General features: G+C 57.2%; 1 protein-coding gene across 1 annotated transcript in view; it reads right to left on the bottom strand.

Annotated features, from left to right (window-relative positions):
• BESB_056510 (uncharacterized protein) overlaps positions 1-18884 on the bottom strand; it is a gene marked incomplete at both ends in the record, with an annotated part of 39713 nt that overhangs the window by 16676 nt on the left and 4153 nt on the right. The window contains 27 exons of the mRNA XM_029364086.1: positions 441-685; positions 1228-1525; positions 1808-2021; positions 2433-2745; positions 3180-4369; positions 4648-4880; positions 4992-5236; positions 5708-5841; positions 5962-6271; positions 6633-6975; positions 7590-7742; positions 8282-8516; positions 8911-9087; positions 9858-10006; positions 10618-10797; positions 11325-11558; positions 11893-12105; positions 12436-12662; positions 13104-13313; positions 13499-13665; positions 14159-14389; positions 14985-15236; positions 15523-15753; positions 16239-16724; positions 16976-17182; positions 17413-17545; positions 18194-18621. Of these exons, the coding sequence (XP_029220009.1) occupies positions 441-685; positions 1228-1525; positions 1808-2021; positions 2433-2745; positions 3180-4369; positions 4648-4880; positions 4992-5236; positions 5708-5841; positions 5962-6271; positions 6633-6975; positions 7590-7742; positions 8282-8516; positions 8911-9087; positions 9858-10006; positions 10618-10797; positions 11325-11558; positions 11893-12105; positions 12436-12662; positions 13104-13313; positions 13499-13665; positions 14159-14389; positions 14985-15236; positions 15523-15753; positions 16239-16724; positions 16976-17182; positions 17413-17545; positions 18194-18621 (7438 nt within the window). The remainder of the gene's footprint in view (positions 1-440; positions 686-1227; positions 1526-1807; positions 2022-2432; positions 2746-3179; positions 4370-4647; positions 4881-4991; positions 5237-5707; positions 5842-5961; positions 6272-6632; positions 6976-7589; positions 7743-8281; positions 8517-8910; positions 9088-9857; positions 10007-10617; positions 10798-11324; positions 11559-11892; positions 12106-12435; positions 12663-13103; positions 13314-13498; positions 13666-14158; positions 14390-14984; positions 15237-15522; positions 15754-16238; positions 16725-16975; positions 17183-17412; positions 17546-18193; positions 18622-18884) is intronic.

Below are 18884 nucleotides of genomic sequence, written 5' to 3' on the forward strand. Positions count from 1 at the left end.
GTCCTCCAACCCCTAAACCACTCTCAGGTAGACAGTCGTGTGAGCAGTTCGACCGCCTTCTTGTTAAAGGCTCTCCACGTCTCCGCAACCTAGCGACCATACAAAAGTATCCGGGCATGTCTTTGCAGGGAGCTTTAAGCAACGGTTGAACGCGAAGATGCATCGTGCGGGGAACTGTAAGTAGCACAACACGTCTACGCCCCACGGAAGGACACAGCCACACACAGCAGTACCATATCGTTAATCCGCTCTGCACGCACGTCGTCTATGAACTGTGATGGAGGTTCTCCAGCGTTCCCCGATCCGCCGTTGCCCGCGGGGCGAGTGTCAGAGCGTCCCGCAGCGCCCTCGGAGAGGCTAGATCAACTCAGCAGTTTCCTGGCTGCATGCTCTGTAGGGCTGACTCCCGTTGCACGATTCATCCTTCACACGTGGCTTACCCGCGAGCGTGTGCGTTTCTTGTCCCACACCTAGGCCCTCTGCATCCGCGATCCGAATGGAGACCTTTCGCTGGAGACTGGCGGCTTGCTGCGCTGCAAAGAAGCTGAAGGACAGCCGGCACTCCTCGAACGCCGCCAGTGTCCCGTCTGTCGCGGGCTCGATCTTGAGCGCCCGCTGCAGCGAGTCCAGATTGAGCAGAGACCACTTGGCGGGCACCGGCGACACATTCTTCAGCGTCAGGACTCTGAAACGCCAAACAGCAGCTTGAATATCCATACCTCCATTCAATCACAGGCATCAACCGGAAGGCAAGGAACGGCGTGCCTCTTCCCGTCTCAATGCGGCCATCGCAGAGCTGACTACGGTTACGTGTGAGGGAGTGGCGGCACACGCTGTGTAGATGAGGCGACGGGGACAAGTCGAAGGAGAAATCAAGGCAGCCGGAACTCGAAACCTGGGTTTCGCTGTCAGCGCGAATGTAATACGCTATAGTGTATGACTGCCAACAGAACATTCCAGGCACCCAGCCGCCCTCCACAAGGGTGGCGCTCGACACGCTACACACACTACATTGGAGCCATGCAAACATGTCTTCTGCATCTGGAATAAATTCCCATCCTGCTGCTACCTCTCTAACTAGATGTTGAACACTAGCAAACCGCCTACGGATTTCTGTATATGCGTGGCTATGTATATCAGGGGTGTCGCTACATAGTGTCTGCAAGCCTCCGCCGGTGTGTTTCTTGAGAGGATCTAATTCTGTTTTTGCTTTGCGGCCCCACAGACCTGGTTGACGTCTGCCCAACAAGCACCCTGCCGAACTGGATCACGTCGGAGTCGAGAGAAACCTTGGGCAGTGCGCCGCGGGCGAGGAGAGGAATTTCTGTCAGCTCAGGGTTTTCCTTCACAGACAGCAGCAGCGTGTCGCGGGTTTCTCCCTCTGCCTTGGGGAAGCTCCAGACGTGAATCGTGCCAGCCCCATTGCGCGGAACGACGACTTCGCTGGGGAAAACGAAAAACGGGTTATCCGACGCGCTTGCCGTCTTCGGACTCCCCTTCCGCCGGCTGGCGGGGCCGAGCTCAGCTGAACGAGGACGCGGCAGCAGCGGAAACACACATGCCACTCTCGGAAAGCGAAACCATTTAGAGGTCTGCAGTCCTCACCTGAGGCGAGACGGCATCCGCAGGCGCGTGGCTGAGGGACGCCCAGAGGCGCCATCGCGCGCGCGAGCGTTGGACGATGGTCCCCAGGATGATGCAGAGCGGACCAAGGCTCATTCGCCACTTGACTGAACCCACCCTAGACGGGAGAGCGGCCCCCATCGCAGTGGAGAGTGTACGAATCTCTCTTGGTGGAACAGCGTACCTGCGTCAGCATGCAGTCCGGAACTCTGGAGCGCACAGCGAACGGTCGTGGGGAAGTCCGAGGCGTTGCGCAGCGAAATCTCCTCACAGTAGTTTTGCAGCTCGTCTGGAATTCTCGAAGATTCCAGCGCGTCGCCGTTTGCCATCTTCGCGTAGAGTGCGCGGGCGGTCGCGGAGGAGCGGCCGAGAAGAAGCGGCCCGAAGTCGAAAACCCCCTGGGGCAGGGACGCCGAGCACGAACGACAATCCGCAAGACAACGGACGACGCACCTGTGCATGCAGAGGCCTCAATGACCGACGCGTTGTTGCCGTTGCTGTCTCGCCAACTAGTCGTTGAATGCTAGCAACTACACACGAGGCTTCAGACCCTCGCGGGCCGGCGGCCACATGCGTCGAGCAGATGTCGCATCATCGCGGCATACATATATATATATATATACATATATATCGCGTAGAAACCCCACTCCAAGGACATGGATACGCATTCGCTCTAGGCCACGATGAACGCAAGCAGATTGCCTCACGGCTGACGACACGTGTCTCGTCGCAGATAGATTAGGCGGGGTACGATGATCGCGTTCCTTCACAGCATGTATCGACGCGCGGCCGGCGCGCGGTCTGCCTACTTCGCTGCTGACGAATTGCTTTTGAACGAGGCCGGCTTTGTCTGTGGGGCGTTGCTTCAGCGTGTTTCGAAACAGCTGCCTGGGGTGGGTCGAGATCCTGGGCAACCCGCAAGCGGCCCGCAGGGCGACATGGAGCAGCGGGCGGGAATCACCGACGACGCGAAAGGCGAGCTCAGACGAGTACGTGCCAGGCTTTTCCGCGCAGAATTTGATAAGCACGCGCTGCTCGTCGAGGGGACCTAGAACCCAGCGCGTGGTGGGCACGAAGCCAGGCTCGCTCGCGAGGGACTTGGCCGCCGCTGACGCCTCCTCGCTGCAGACGAGCGCATTCCAAGTGGAGCCAACCGACGCTCGACTAAATTCATGCATAGACAGAGTCTGGGGATCACGTCCCATATATGTACTCAAGCACACTGCTATGTGTATATACAGGTGGCTGCGGATTTGCCGTGTCCGTGACGCGGTGAGGTGGTTGCCAACTCCACGGAAGACGGGCTGGCTCCAACCCCTGCATCGTTACGATTACTGTCTTAGGCGTTGCGCATTTGTTTCCGCTGTTTCTGTCGCATCCTCTTTGCCGGCGATCGGCCCCTCGCCCCCCACAATGAACCTGCGGCTGTTTCCCACATCCGCGTCCATTCTCTCAGTCACGCCGCCTAGTCGCCCTCCAACTGTCGCTCAAACGTCACGCCTTAGCTGGGAGGCAGCGTCAAAACTCTAGTCCCCTCGGTCTTGCGCCTGGCTTACACTTTTTCAGGCTTTCTGCGACCCTTGTTCGCGCTGGGTTCTTTGGCCTTCTTCGCATTTCCGCTCTTCGCTGCCCGCGAGTCTCCAGCGTCTTCGCCTGGCGACGGCGGGGCCGCGCCTGCGCTGCCGCCGCTCGTCTCGTCGGGCCGCGCGCCCGCGGCGGGCAGGAAAAGCGCAAAGTGCCGCAGGGGCGACAGGGACGACGGGGAGCGTGGCGGAGGAGGCGGCTTGTGCACGACTTCGTGGATTTCGGGCTCGGGAATCGGCGGCTCCGCGGGCACTTCCGCGACCGGCACCTGCGCTGCGGCTGCGCGCTGAAGATCCGGCAGCGCCGTGGAGCAACTGGCCAGCAGCGTGCGCAGAATCGGGCGCCATGGCGGACCGCTCGCCCCCGAAGGGGGCGACGCGGAGGAAGAGGACGCCAAGCCGTGGCGGGCAGACGGCGAAGCAACGGAAGAAACAGAGCGACGAGGCGGGCGCGCGGCATTCTTCTGCGGATGTGCGAGGACATCCAACGACGTGGGCGGCTGCGGCGAGGCGCCACTAGCCGCGTCGTGCCGCGGGGACGCGGCGGCGTCTAGCTCTACGCAGTTCCCTGGGTTGTCGGACTCGGCTTGAGCCAGAACGAGGCGCGACGGAAAGGCCTCGGGGGCGAAGACTGCTCTCTCGATTTTCTCGACTGCGGCCAGCTGCTCTGCGACAAACTGCTGTGCTGTTGTGCTCGTCGCCAGCAGGCCCTCGAGCCTCTGTCGGAGAGTCTGCACGCCTGACAACTCGCGTCGGACTCTCTCGGCTTCCTGCTCAGCGTTCAGCTCATCGCAGCCGGTCGCCGGGCGCTCATGCGGAGGGCCGGAAAGTGTCTCCCGGCTGCCAGGCGCCAACGACGATGCCGGAGAAGCCGACGAGGCGCCGTCTCCCGACGCCGCTTCTGGCGATGCCGAGGGAAGAGCGTCCGGCGAACTCGGGGGCCGGATAGCGCGGCCGCGGCGCGCAGGCCCGTCCAGCCCCTCCCGTGCGCCACCCTCGGAGGCGCTGAGGGCTTCGAGGCGCTCGATTAGCGAACGTTCTTCGTCTTGGAGCAAAACAATCAAGTGCCTGTAGTACTCCACCCCCGCGGCGATGGCCGCTGCTCTCGGCGTCGAGGCGTGAAGAGCCGCAGACGAGTCATCCGTCGCAATCTGCTGCGCGAACTAAAAAGGGACGACACCGGCGAGGCGGCGGGGAGGGTCAGGGACAGCGCTCGTATACGGTGACGGACCAAACACGCCAGGGCCACGAGTGAGAGGGTGGCAGTGGGAGAAGACTGGGCTCAAGCCATCTACCCCCGCCATGATCTACACGGTTGAAGAAACAAAAGAAGAAAGTGCTCTCGGTCGGGCCAGTTTGTTGGAGCACTCGCGAAATCCCAGTGGCTACGTACGTCTAGGCCGTCGAAAGGGGACAGGGCGCGAGGCGACAGGGCGCTTACGTTCAGCAAAAGCAGGACGATCTGCTCCCTCGCGAGGCCAGCGGCGATACTGTGCGCGACCACGGCCGGCTCAACGTTGGCCAGGTTGGATACGCAGTTATCGAAAACCGCGCCTCCATAGCAGTCTGGCATCGCCACTCGGTACCGCACGCAGGCCGCCAGCAACGCCGAGGGCACAGAGACTCCTGGAAGCGGTTCAGGCTTCTTCTCGGTTTTGGATTTGCCTTTTGCGCCTGCGCACGGGGCACAGCGGCAACGTGCGCGCAGTCCACGTAAAGGGATTAAGGGCGCATATGTCTTCTCCCTTTCTCTCGTTTCTCCGCCAAAGCTTTTCCCTGTCTCACCCTTCTTCGCCAGTTGTTCACTATCGGCGTCGCGGTTTGCCTCGAGGATTCTTCGGAGCTGCTCAGCGAGCGTCCAGAACTCCCCGTCGTTTCGCAGCTTCCGCGGTGCGGCGCGCCTCTCCAGGTTCGCCATCCACTCGATGCACGTATCGACAGTCAGGTACTTCCTTCGGCCCTGCGCGGCGAGGCCGTGTGCCACGGTCGTCTTGCCTGTCGCGACAGGCCCTACCAATAAGACGTTGACTCTGGAAGCAAGGTTTACCAGACAGCGGTCACACGCCTCGACGCGGCAACACATGGCTTTACGTGGGGAGGAGGCGCGGAGAAGTCGCGAGCCAAGTGTCGCCCGCTGGCCTGTCGCCCTCTCAGCCAGCCGAGGCTCATGCGGTGAGTAACCTAGAGCTACAGTCCAGCCTCCCCCGCTCCCGATCAATTTGCGCATGCATGCATTCTTAGCTCGCTCCGCACGCGAACCTGACCAGGCAACTACGTGCGCCTTCAAAGTCATGGTCAACACTGGAAGTCGCACCATTCATCATAGGTATATATTATATATTAATAGATGCGTTTATATTTATATATATATATATATATGTAATCGTGTGCTTGTGCAGAGTGCTCAACCGTTCCGAGGACTGGATCTCCAAGGCTGCTAGTGAGTACAGCGGCCTGTCGCTGTTTTCGACCCTTTCGGGAACTCTGTGTTTCAGCCGCACCGTTTTTCCGTCGGTACACGGTAAGGCCGCGGCGCCTCGTCCTCGGTCTCCAAATCGCTGTCGCTCCAGTGCGCAGCTTCCGCCCCGAGCCACTCGAAGGGGCCCGCATCCGCCGGCAGCCTTTGAGACGCGGGCTCCTTTTCGGCATCGACGCCAGGCAAACCGCCATATTGAGGTGACTCGCGATGAGGGGCGCCGTTCATCGCGCTGCAGTTTGGCGCTGCCCTGCAGTTCGCATCGAGAGGCTTTGCGACCAAAGAATCCGACTTCAGCCTGCTCGGGCTGCTGGTCACGACCAATGCAGTGGCGTGCCGGGGGGACGCGGCGTCTGCGGCGGATGAGAGGCATCTGTGTTCGCCGCTGAGGCTACCGCCCTCCGCGCCGAACGCCGACGAGGGCCGCGCAGGCCCCTGGAGCCCATCGGCCTCTGCGGGTGCGTCGTCGGCCTTCTCGCCGCCTACCGCGGTCGTGCCCGTGGCCCGGGGACCCGCGGAAGCGGGTGAACTTGAGCGCAGCTGAAGGGCACGGCGAACCACCTGCCGCCAGACGGGCCTTCCTGGCTTCCTGCGGAGACACGCAGACACCCTCCAGAGGAGGGGGGGAGAGAGATAGGGCATATGCAGCAGAGGCGACTCGAGGCGCAAACGCGTGAAAAAAGGAGCGGTGCGCATCAGCGCGGCTCCGCGAGCGCGACACGTCACGGCGCCTTCTGAGGGTGGAAGGCCGGCGCAGAGCGAGAGGCGATGCAAGACAGCAGCATGCGTTCAGACAGGAAGAGAGAAAACTTAATGCGACAAACGAGCCTGTGAGTCACCCGCGCCCTGGACCAGTGCTGAGGATGCTGAGCAGAGAAATACCCCAGAAATACGGTCGACATTTCAGACGTTCTGCACTGCCACCGCTGCCAACGAGGCGATGGCCCTACCTCACGGGGAGGTAAGCCACTCCTCTGTCATCGTAGCCGGTAAAGTCGCGCAGGATCTGTTCCAGCCGCTTCTCGTGTTCGTCGAGCGCGACGGCGAACACTTCGCATGCAGCGCCGCTTGTGTTGGAGATCACAATTTCCTGTTTCATCGCCTGCTGTGGCAGTGCGCTCTCAAACTCCACTACGCCAGCCGGGGAGACCGCAAGCGAGGGGACGCGCGTGCGTCCTCTGACCGAAATGCACTCCCACCGCGGGTTGTCGTCGAGCTGAAACAAAAGCTTCGCCGCCGCCTCCCTTTCGCACGACTCGCCGAAAAAGAAGAGCTTGACATCGAGGAACTCACCTGCGAGTAGCACAGAGACATACAGTCAGACGTGTCTACGCGGAGCCTGTGCGAATGGCTTTCCTGGCGGTCGTGCACATGTCCACACGCGTGGCTGGAAGGCGCACGCGGCAAGCGAGGTCTGCGCTGAACAGCTACAGCTCGGAGAGGCGGCACGCCTGACTTCATATAGACATATATATATATATATATATATATATATATATATATATATATATATATATATATATATATATATATATATATATATAAATAAGCATATATGTGTGCAGATGTGTAGATACGCAGGGAAGCAAGCATTGAATGATTCGCTGAGTTCGGAATGCCTTCAAGCTCGGATGCACTCTCTTTGCGGCATACCGGCAGCCTTCTCTGCAAAGGGACAGGGCGCGGACGAGACTGCAGGCGAGTGACGAGCGAAGATGCACTTTTAACACACTCGGCTGCACAGTCTGAGAAGTCCTTCCTCCGCGTCGACGAAGCGCCTCTCCCTAACTCAGATTCGCGTGCATTCTCATTTAATCGCTTACGTGTTGGGCAAGGCTGCTGGCCAGGCAGCGCCACGGTTGCTGAGGCGCAGCGGCTCCATCAGTGTCTCCACTAGGAGGGCTCACCTGGATTGAGAGAGCCCTGATTGGGCTCCACGCCGAAGGGCCTCAGACGATCGCCGAGCTGCTTTTTGTTTTTCTCGGCGCGCTCGCGGAGCCGCCAGACCACCGGCACGGCCGCGGGGTTTTTAAAGCGCACAAAGACAGTCCTCCGCTGACCTGTCGGTCACTCAGAGAGGCAGCAGTCAGTCGTGGTCAAATAGAGAGCCCATACACTCAACCGGTTGCCTGGAGGTGTTAGTGACGTCGCTGTCCATAGACGTTGTTTCCACCTCGAAGGATCCGTGCGTATCCACTGCGAGTATGGCAAGAGCTACATTATACTCATCGCTAATGATGCATTCATGCATGCGCATATCAGGATCGCTTGGGACTCGTCAGCGGCCCCTACGAGCCGGTACGTATATATATATATATATATATGTAGAGAGAGAGTGAATATGGCTAGACAAATAGATATAGATAGACACACAAGTAGATAGATAGACACACAAGTAGATAGATAGATAGATAGATAGATAGATAGATAGATAGATAGATAGATAGATAGATAGATAGATAGCGAGCTAGCTACCAAATAGCATTTTCTATCGGATGCGCCTATTCGGACGTCCATCAAGGCCACCGCTATGCCAAGCATGCGAGGCCTCTTACATCATGTGCGCCTCAGTGCGGGCACATGGACCACAGTCTCTTACCCCGCATGACGGAGCCGAAGTCAACTTTGTCTGTGGAGAGCTCCAACTCCGGAACGACGAACATGGCTTTCAAATGGACGGCGTAGACGGGGCCCTCCGCCGTCTGGAGCTGCAGCGCCGCAGCGACGGCGCCTTCCTTCTCCCAGGCCGTCGCCACGCTCAGCGTCGCCTCTTCGCCGGGCCCTAGGCGGTGAACCGTCTCAGGCTCCACGCGGAAGCCCGCATTCATCAAGCTCTGCCAGCAGCCAGGAGAAGGGGCGACACGGGGCACCCATGCGACCGTGCGTAGAGGGCACGCTGGGCGCGCCGCTGGATGCCACCATCAAGTTCGTAAGCACTGAAACGATTATACATTTCTACGCGGTGGTTCATCGGTTCTTGGCTTGAACAAGGACATGCACAACGTAGGACCAATAGCCGTCTTTGCATCTTCACAAATATAAATCTATATAACATATATATACATATAAATGTCTAAATATACATACAAACGTATATATATATATATATATATATATATATATATATATATATATATATATATTTGTGTTTACGCTTGCATGGCCACGGTGAGGTGAGCGCGTGGAGGGGCTGTGAAGGAAGTGGGCTTATTTTTTGTCGGCACTCACGCGTTTGTTCGTTCGAAAGGAGACTGGTGTCGAGGCGCGATTGGTGACGCGAATGACTTTCTTTCTGCTTTTACCCAAAACGATGCTCCCGAAGTCGTACGCATACTGCGCGGCGGTGACTCGCACGCCCTCCAAGAGCGTCCGCAGCTTCGCGCCAAGGGCGTAGCCGCTCGCAGACTGAAACGCATTGCCACAGCAAGTGCCGAATGCGAAGCGGATGAGGTGCAAGGCACGCGGACGCTGTGAGCGGGTCGCTGTAAAACGTCATCATAGGCGTCGTTTTCTCTCACTCAGGCCACCCTGTCGTATATATTAATATATATATATATATATATATATATATATATATATATATATATATATAGGTTTATATATGTACTAGTCGCAGTAATCAACCACGCGGCCTGCTGTCTATGTCTCTTCTGTAAAACAAAGCTCAACGGTCTCTGAGCTTTAAAAATACTGTAGACCACGGTTTGGGATTGCGAAAGCTGTAAGCGGCGTTGGAAAGCGGGGCTTACCGCGACAGAGGAATTCGTCGATTGTCGCTCTGGCAAATGCGGGAAGTCGGACGCGGCGCTGTCGCCGCCTTTCTTGCCTTTCTCCGCAGTAGCTTCGTTGGAAAAAATCTGCGAAGGCACAGAGCGTGGCTCGCCACCGGCACGATCGTTCTCGGCCCCCGGTCAACTGAAAACTGCAGTGTTTTTGTTTAAATATAATTAGGTGAACATATATACATGTATATATGTATATGGCCGTGTGGCACGAAAAGTGAGGAGAGATCCAGGTTGACACCAAACTATGCACAAAGCATTAATATAACAAAGAAAATCGGGGCCAGGTTGTATCCTTTCCGGCAAGCGATCTTAGGCTGTACGCTGCTGAGGCTATATACATCCAAGTTTACATACGAATAGTCATATAAGGGGTTTCTCAGTTGTCCTTACCGACAGGTACTGCGAGAGGAGAAAATCACAGACGTTTTTTCGGTCTACCTCCCGTTCACCATCTTCTTCGGAGGAAAGGTCTCCAGGCTTTTGTGACTGCAGCGGCTGTTCGCCATCACCGCTCTCCAGCTGCGCGGGAGGCAGCTCCGCTGGACAGAGACGCACACACTGTGCAAGCAGGCGTCTTGCGGCGAAGAACGCTGGCGCGAGCTCGTCAAGAAACCGACGCATCGTGGACGCGTATGAATTTCCAGCGCAGGTCACGCCTCGACAGCTGAGTTTGTGGGGGTGCGCCTGCGCCCGTGGATTGAGACTTTACTTCTCATGTCGGGGTTGAAGTGAACGCTCAGGCACAGCCTGAACTCGCGAACTGAAAAGATCTTCTGCGCAACGCGCACGCTTTCCCTCGCGCGTGGCTGGTAGCGAGTATGCAGACGGCCTGACCATGGGCATGCCTATATGTGTCCAGGTACGAGAGCGGAAACCCAGCCGTGAGCCTTTCCCCCCCCCCCCCCCCCTCCCCTCCCCCCATTCCACTGCAGCGTCTCCATGCCTGGGGCATATGATTGTCCTAGTCACATAAGCATACTATATACGCTTACATATACTTATACATATACATACATGCACGTATATTGGTATGTGACCGGTGATCCCTGGCTTTGTTTCACTTTTCAGTAACGTCTTCAATTGCTGATAAGGCACCCGTGGACCGGGAGGAGTGTTTCGAGGCGCAGACTGCAGGACGTGTGTGTGGTACCTGGAGGGGTTGTGAGGTCCTGAAGCGCCTGAAACCATCTGTCTCGGTGCGCGGCTTCGTCGCGTCTCGGCAAATTCAATGCCAAACTCGGAAAGGTGCCCGTGCCCCGAATGGAAATCGGCACAGGCTCAAAGTGAGCGATATCCAGGTAGATCGTCTGGTAATACTCCATCGGCATTCCTGGAGCCGCACACGAGAGAGTCATGAAATCCACAACCCTTCCAACAATCTATTCATATGCATGTACAACTACAGAAACTTACCACCCACACACTATGCTGAGAACGAATGCTAGGCCAGCAGGTTTTTAATGCCGCGTCTCACGTGTGCCTTTGATTTAGTCTATACATTATTTCAAGGTCAGACGTCTCTACTCTTCAGAGGTCTGACATGTGAGCGCCAGGATAGCACACGGGAGCAGATTCTAGGCCAGGTCTTCAGAGGTGTCTGCATGTCTGTTAGTTTCTCTAGCGTGTTGTATGACCTTGTAATCGAATCAGCGCCGCATGAAATGGATGCCCGAGTGCGCACGCACATCTCAAAGACACACGCAGAGCCGCCGACAGTCCAGGTCTGCCTCTTCGCTTGCGCAGCTGCGCCAGCGCGGAACTCGCCACGAAAGAATAACCTGAACACTCCCTCACAAATCTCGACACAGGCTGGCTCGTGCAGCCTCTGCGTGCCGCACGGCTGTCCCGAGGTCTGACCTGGGCGGAAGCGGATGCCGATTTTCTGTTTGTCTCGCGAGGGGACTTTTCCGCTTTTTTTGCTCACATCAACCAGCCAAGGAAACTCGAGTCTGGAGAGGTTGAAGCCGAACTGCACATCGACCAGCCCCGTGTTAAAAATCGTCAGCTCGCTCTCTGCCGACCGATTGAAAGGCACCTCGCCAAAGTCAAAGTCGCTCTGACTCAGCCGAAACGTTGGCAGAGACGCCTGACCTGGAGAGGACAAAGGAGCGCGCTGGTGTAGGGTACAGATGAAACGCAGCATGTAAGCCTCCTGGCGCAGCAATCGCTCTCAGCACACTGTCGCCGCACACAGAAGTACACATATATACCCAATGATATACATGTGTATCTATATATACACGGAAACTGCCTTTAGAAAATGAAGTCCTCGTACGCCGTCCACTTTATGTCTAAGGCTGCCTCTAAGGCCTTGAGCAATCTACTCACACACCCGTTTGCACATACACATAGACACAGCATATATATATATATATATATACGCACACGCATACATATGAATAGATGTATGTGTGTATTCTTCTACCTCGAAGCCTGAGCGAGAACTCTGGGCCGTTCTCGATGACGCACAGCGCCGTGGCGGTGACGCGGACGTCTGGGAAGCCGAAGAACGTTGCGCAGATTGTCTCTGTTTGACCTGGCTCGATGGAGCCCGTAAAGGGAAGAAAGTCAAAGATCTTGTTGATGGCGGGCAGCGCCGCAGGTCCGCCGACCAGCGCCAATGGCAGGTCGTTGTCGCCTGTAGCAATTCCACAGCCACAGTCGGCGGAACCAGCCCTGTTCGCTCAGCGGGGGCACCTAGCCCCAAACCCTAAACCCTAATCCGTTGCAACCCCCCGCGCGTCAGTTTGCAGTGAGTTTGCAGCGCCCTTCATCCTACAAGCATCTTGCTGAAAGTCGCCGCGAAGTCTCCGCAGCCGTTGGCGATACCTCCTACTCATAGCGGGCGCAGCATGAACCTTAGGGTTTAGGGTTTAGGGTATGGGTAGGTAGCGGTCAGGGTCAGCGAGACGCTGGCGGCGCCAGCTGAGAGCTTGGCGCATGTTTGTTGTTGACCTTTTCGACATACCCGATACATACTGGAACTCGTACTGGTCAGTGAGATGCCAGTGGTAGACCACGGGAAGCTCAGTTGGGTTCTTGAGCTCTATCGCGAGGCAGCGGGTTGTCTCGTTGAACACGCAGCCAAAGTCGACTTCGGTCGCGTTGATCTCCACTGCGGGGTATACCACCTCTCCCCTCAGCTCGACACTCTCGGTCTTCGCGTGGCCTTCGAAGGAGACTTCCAACCTCTCTCTAAGCAGCGAGAGAGAGACGCGCAGACGGCGTCGGTCGCGCCAGACAGTCATCCAAGGTCGGTCTCTGCGTCGACACCGAGTGTGCCTCCGGACGAAAGCAACAGGACATGCGGCCGCGGGGGAGGGAGGCCAGGGGCTGGCTAGCCAGGCGGCTACACATGCAGCGATGCGTGTGCAGTACAACGCAGGAGAACCTCGAATCCTGATGCATAGAACACCGGATCTCTCACATATATATATATATATATATATATACGTATGTGCGCATAAGTAAATGCATATACGTTGGCAGCTACGTGTTCATTCCACCAGTACGGACGCAGTGTCACACCTGGGACGGCCTACATGCAGTTACGGTGGATCGTGATGCGCTGTTCGGTTCAGGACTCGCTGCTCTGTACCATGAAAGTCGGGAACTCAGGCACAACTCCGTTCCTACTTGATTCTGGAGCAGGCTCTGCCGTTGAATCTCGGGTTAAAGGCGATCGTGAGGGAGCCTGAGGCCTTGCCTCTCAGCGTCATTTTCGCTGGAGAGACGGAGAAAGGCCCGCTGGCCAGGAAGGCGCACGACGCCGGCAGCGGCGCCTCGTTCGTGCAGAGGATCTCCTGCGCCATGCGGTCGACGTCGTCGCCTTCCCTCCACACGTATCTGCGCGAGAAGATCCACACGAGGACTTGAAACCCCAGCAGCTTGCGAGAGCTCCCACGCTGTCATAGAGGCAGTCCTGGGCCGCCTGCAGCTACGCCGAAGAACGACAGAGACGGCAAAGCCAGGGGGGGCGGCGCGCGTCTCTTAATAGACACACGTATGGGACGTTTCCTGGAAGTGCTCACCTGAACGACAGCGCGCTGGACGAGAAGGAGAGAGAAGGGGCGAAGAAGTCCGCCTTCGCTGTGCTTTTCAGAATCGGCAGAGACTTCGTCCCGAATCCAGAGAGCTCCGTGCACACCAGCGCATGTGAACGATGCCCAGGAGTCTGACTGATGGCGCGGTATTCAAACTGAAGGGAGTCAAATGCATGCGCAGACACTACAGTTGGGGCATGCGACACACTCTGAGATGCACATCGAGTTCAACGTGAAAAGGAGCCGTACGTCAGGACAGCCGAATCGACACCGTAGCTGGAGCGAGCGGAGTGATCCTGCAAACACAGCAGTCGTTCCTCGACGGGACTGAACTGCGTAGTGACGCATAAGCCTCCTCGCACGTGCCAGCACACATTCTTACGTTTACGCACGTAAACATATATATATATATATATATATATATATATATATATATATATATATATATATATATATATATATATACATATGTCGAGGTGGACAGCACATAATCGAATGGACCAGATTTTGGTGGTGCTTCTACAGGAGCGGTATTCGACTCTAAGCAGCTTAATTCTGCAGTAGGAGATCTTCTCGGGTTCACGGCGGCGCAAGCGCCTTCAAGCCCCGCCTGCGGGATGGCCTCTGCGGCCATCGGCTGCATCGTACCACCGCGGATGCGTTGGGATCCAAGACGACTGTGTCGGGGACGATGGTGAAGGCCTCCTCCTTCGGATGCGATTTCTTGTCGGCTTTGCAGGCGTCGCGCCAGGAGAGTTTCCGCGACCGCCGCCCGCGGTTTTCGACTGCGAAGCTCAGCGTCTTTGGCTGGTTCGTATACATGATGCCAAATTCCACCAGCGTGAGATCCCGCGAAAACACCAACGGAGACTGCGTACCCTGAGAGAAAGCGACACGCAGGCCAACACGCGAAATGCTCGCATGCCGCAACCCAAGAGGACCGCTGCAGACCCGAAATCCGACTCTGACACAAGGGAGTCGCGGCGATCCCAACTGATAGAAAGGAAACGACAGGCCTCCGGGGTCATCGCGTCCAGACCATCGCGCCACGTGGGTCGCTGCGTGCGTCGATGCAGACTTAGCAGGTGCCTGTTCAAAACACTTTTCTGTCTGTCTCCCGCACCCGCTCTATATATATTCATATATATATATATATATATATATATGTGCGTGTGTGTGTGTCTTGAGACTAGCGGTACCCCGCGAGTACGCGCTAGTGTAAATCATCCCGTTTCCAACATTCCTTTGCACCGAATGGTAACACGGACCAACATAGATAACCGGCATACAGCATAGCCTGGATGTGCCTCCAGCCGCGTTTTCTCCTTATTGTGGCATTGCGCCTTTGCACATCGCCGCCACTTTTCTCCTATTTTCAGTGACAGCTGCGCTGCGCTCGGAAGACCCCGCAAGCCGCTTGTACTTTACCGCGTGTTCCCCTCCTGTTTGGTTGACGATTTGTTGTCGGTCCTACCGTTCCACGCAGCGTGACGCCGATCTCCGAGCCGCCGGTGACTGAGAGGACGAGGAGCTCCTGCACTGAGACTGGCTCGCAGAAGGCCCCGACTACTTCGAGGTTCTCGCTGCTCCCTGGAGCGAGGGCGAGCGCCTGCTTGCGAAGCCTGAAAAACGTTTCTTTCCCTCGAATCGCGCACGTGACCTCAGCCGGGATCGGGCACGCATTCGTCACCCTGACGCACCGGCAGGCCCCCTCGAGGCAGGCGACCTGTCGGGGACAGAAAAAGAAACACCCCGCGTCAGATAGAAGAGACGGGCGTCCGTAGGGGAGGCGAGGCCTGGGGCGAGCCGTGGCGATCACATGCAGAAGCAACACCTGAAGGCACACCTCGCACTCATGACCCTGGCGATGGTGAGTGCGACTATCCATCTCGCGCGGGCGGCGGTTACCGACCAGTCTATGGCAGCGTCCAATACGGAGTACAGGAGCCGAGTGATGAAGAGCTGGAATTCGAGACACATCGCCTGCAGGAGGCTTGGTGCGCGAACCTCACTTTGCCCCAGTCGAGCTCCTTTGGCTCGACGCGCACTCTGGGCCCACAGGCGGTCGCTCGCACGCGCAGAGTCAACGGCTCCGCGAAGCCGGCGACGGAGAGCCTCAGCGTCGCAGCCACGTGCCCGACTTTTTTCGCAGTCAGATGCACCGAGACGCTCTGCAGATCCATCGCTTCAACGACTCCGCAGAAATCCGAAATCTCCAGCGACGCCTGACTCGGGCAGCTCTCCTGCGCATAGGCAGACACAAAAGGGGGAGGGCGGAGGGGGCCGGACGCGAATCAAGAAGTGAAAGACGAGCTGGTGAGCCACACCAAAGGCGAAGGCCCCAAGCGATTGCGGCTACGAGTAAACTGCTCCCCCCATATATATGTATATATATATATATTCATATGACGGTATAGGGATAGGTGAAAAAAATTATGCGCACATGCACTGGTGCGCAGATAGGGTGTGCGCGTATTCGACCCTTTGCCTCCGTAGACTCGGCGTTACAGCTCGTGCTCCCCGTCCGGACGATCGCCACGTCGTCTCGCATGTCACTCCAAAGTGACTGCAGCTGGTTTCGAGTTCTTCGCACCCTATTTACGTGTCTGTTTTTGGCTGCAGTCGTTTCCTGTAGATATCCGTTCGCGCGTTCGGCGCCTGGGTGGAAGGGGGGCACGATGTAGAGCCTCGATTCCTGAACTTTCTCAGCGGCGCGCAGGAGACTGACCTGCAGGGCAACCTCGTACCTCGCAGGTAGAGGAGAGGGGTTCCGCACGACGATCGGCTTGGTGTAACGGCGGCCGACGAAGACTTCTTCAAAGAGCAGGATGTCGTCGGGCTCGAAGACTACCGCAGGCAGCTCGCAGAGCGCCTTCACGGGCACGGTGTGGAGACCCGACGCCAAAGCGCCCAGGTCGACCGCGAGCGCCAGCTCGTAGCGCTTTGCGGAGCCCGGCCTGAGCGTCAGCGAGACAGCCTGCGCCCTGTTCGCCTCCAGCACGCCGGAGACAGGAGCCACCTCGAGCTCGGATGCGTCCCTTGTCTCTGCTTCCTGGGCGCCGACGGCGGGCCCGAGGACCCGCAGTGAAAACGGCTGGCGCGCAGGAGACGCATTCTTGAGGACGATCGTCCGCGTCTCCGTGAAGCCCAGAGAAATCCGGCCAAAGTCCACCGAGGCGACGTCGAAGCGCAGCGAGGGAGGGAGAACTTCGCCCTGCAGCGGCGCGAAGGGGGGAGGCTGTTAGCAGATGGTGCCATATCCGAGACAGAGACACAGACGACACAGACGCGAGCCGCAGAGGGCAGCACAGACGAACCCAGCCGGCGCCAGAAGGGCAAGCCTCCACGAGGCGCGAAACCACCGGCGACCTGCGCACTTTAACCCGTTCCTTTCTCGCGCGTGGGCGGCTCTTTCCTCCGCGTGCAGCGCCGTTCCAGAAGGCCGTCTCAGCAGTTTCTCCTCACCGTGAACGTGGTGTGGAGAGGCCGTGGCAGGTCTTCCAGCCACCACTCAAACGTCTCTTCGAACGCGCCGAGGGCGAGCGGGAAAAACTCCACTTTGATTCTTATCGTCTCGCCGACGGCCAGGTGACCTTGCTCAGGCGAGAAGGAGAAGCGCTGCTGCATCGGGGCCTCTGAGCGCCTCAAGACGAAGCTCGCGCCAATGTCGCCCTGGACGAGTTTACAGGAACACGCCACGACCTCACGGCGTGCCAGCGTAACGGGAACAAAATCATCTCGCTCAGAGTAGACAGTGGCAAGATGCAGTTGTGGTGTATTTGCGCTCTCGGGAACCCCGACCGCCGTCACGAATTTCCAGTGATATCTAGATCCATCTTTCGAGTTGCTGCAAGCGAATCGGGATGGTTTTTCCTCAGTGAAATCAAATGTTTTTTCCTCACTTGGTTCGCGAGTTCAAACTCCGTGGTTGACCGCGTGTTCACGACTACGCGTCCCAGGCACACTTCGCTGTCGAGGAATCGCGCCTTCGGGCCAATCCCCGTGCCCTCGATGTCTAGCGTGAGATCTGTGTCTCTGGGAGAGTCGCCGCGACACCAGAGAGAAGGGAAAAACAAACAACATCTCTACGAGGTGGCGATGGCGCCGCCGCACGCCCGCGGCTTTGCAGATATAGATCGAGTGAAGGGTAGCCTCTCCACGTATCAAGCAACTACTGCTCGACTCGGGCCGACACAGGCCTGCGCCCAGAAGGATACCAGATTACCCTGAGTTTCTTTGTTATATTAATAACTGGTGTTCAGAATACCGTCGAGCTGCCTCACCGGCGGCCAGTGAGCACGCGAAACTCTGTTCTTCGCATCGCATTACTAGCCGTAGGTGGCTACGAGTGCTGATGGGAAACTGCACTTTTACAGAGTTGTGCGTCTGTTACGAGAGAAACATTTCCATTTATGGGCGCCCTGAGAGTAGTGCCCCTTCGGGTAAGACTGTAGAGTGTCTGTTCACCGCTCTGGCTCGCCCTCCCGTTCTTCTCTGTGACGCTCTCGTCTTTCCATGTTCGTTTCGAAACTCTCTGTTTCGGCGTTCTTTCGAGACTCTGGCTAGTCTCAAGAGCTGAAGTAGTCTGTTGTTTTTCTAAATGTGACTTCCACTTTGTTGGCTGAGACTCTCCCCAAGGTAGTCTTCTCAGCCTTTTCGGCTTTCGAATGCAGGAAGACTAACCTGCCAGCGATCGTGCAGACTGCTCTCTTCTTGTAGCGAACGGCGAGCATGGGGCGGAATGTGACGGCCAGAGCCAGAGACGTGTTGGCCCAGATGCGGCCGTCGGATGGTGTGATATGACAAGTAGGGATGTCAGGCCACGCCGCTGCTCTCGAGCCTGTGTATGAGTGGCTTTGCGCGGAATCGTCCTCACATCCTCCGGTTTTATTCGGATCGCGAGGCGCTGCCGACGTGACCGCGCTGCGTGGCGAAGCATCGGCCAGAAATCGCCACGAAAACTCGAGATGGTGGTCTGAGTTGTTGTGTAAGTACACCTTCTTCTCGTCCGTCAGCTGGACCGACGTGTTTTCCATTTTCAAAACAGACGCCGACAGCCTCACATCAGCGTTCACAGCTTCACCCGATAAATCCGTGATGAATTCCAGACCCTGAGAGAGAGCGACAGAGGGCGCGGAGCCGAAACAAATCCGAGAGTGCAGACGAGGGGAGCAATCCGCCGCACTCAGAAGACACGTTCCTCGCTTTGAAGACAGTGTAAGGCGCTCGTTACATTGGCTGCCGTCGCGACATCTGCACGCCTTTGTTGAGATGTAAATCGTTTCACGAGCATCACATGTGCTGCTGTAAGAGTGTAGATTTTTGTGAAGCCATGCATGCTGCAGGCGAGGCAGATCCTCAGCCGGCGAGGCAG

This window comes from Besnoitia besnoiti, chromosome IV (assembly GCF_002563875.1).
Source record: "Besnoitia besnoiti strain Bb-Ger1 chromosome IV, whole genome shotgun sequence".
Classification (NCBI taxonomy): domain Eukaryota; phylum Apicomplexa; class Conoidasida; order Eucoccidiorida; family Sarcocystidae; genus Besnoitia; species Besnoitia besnoiti.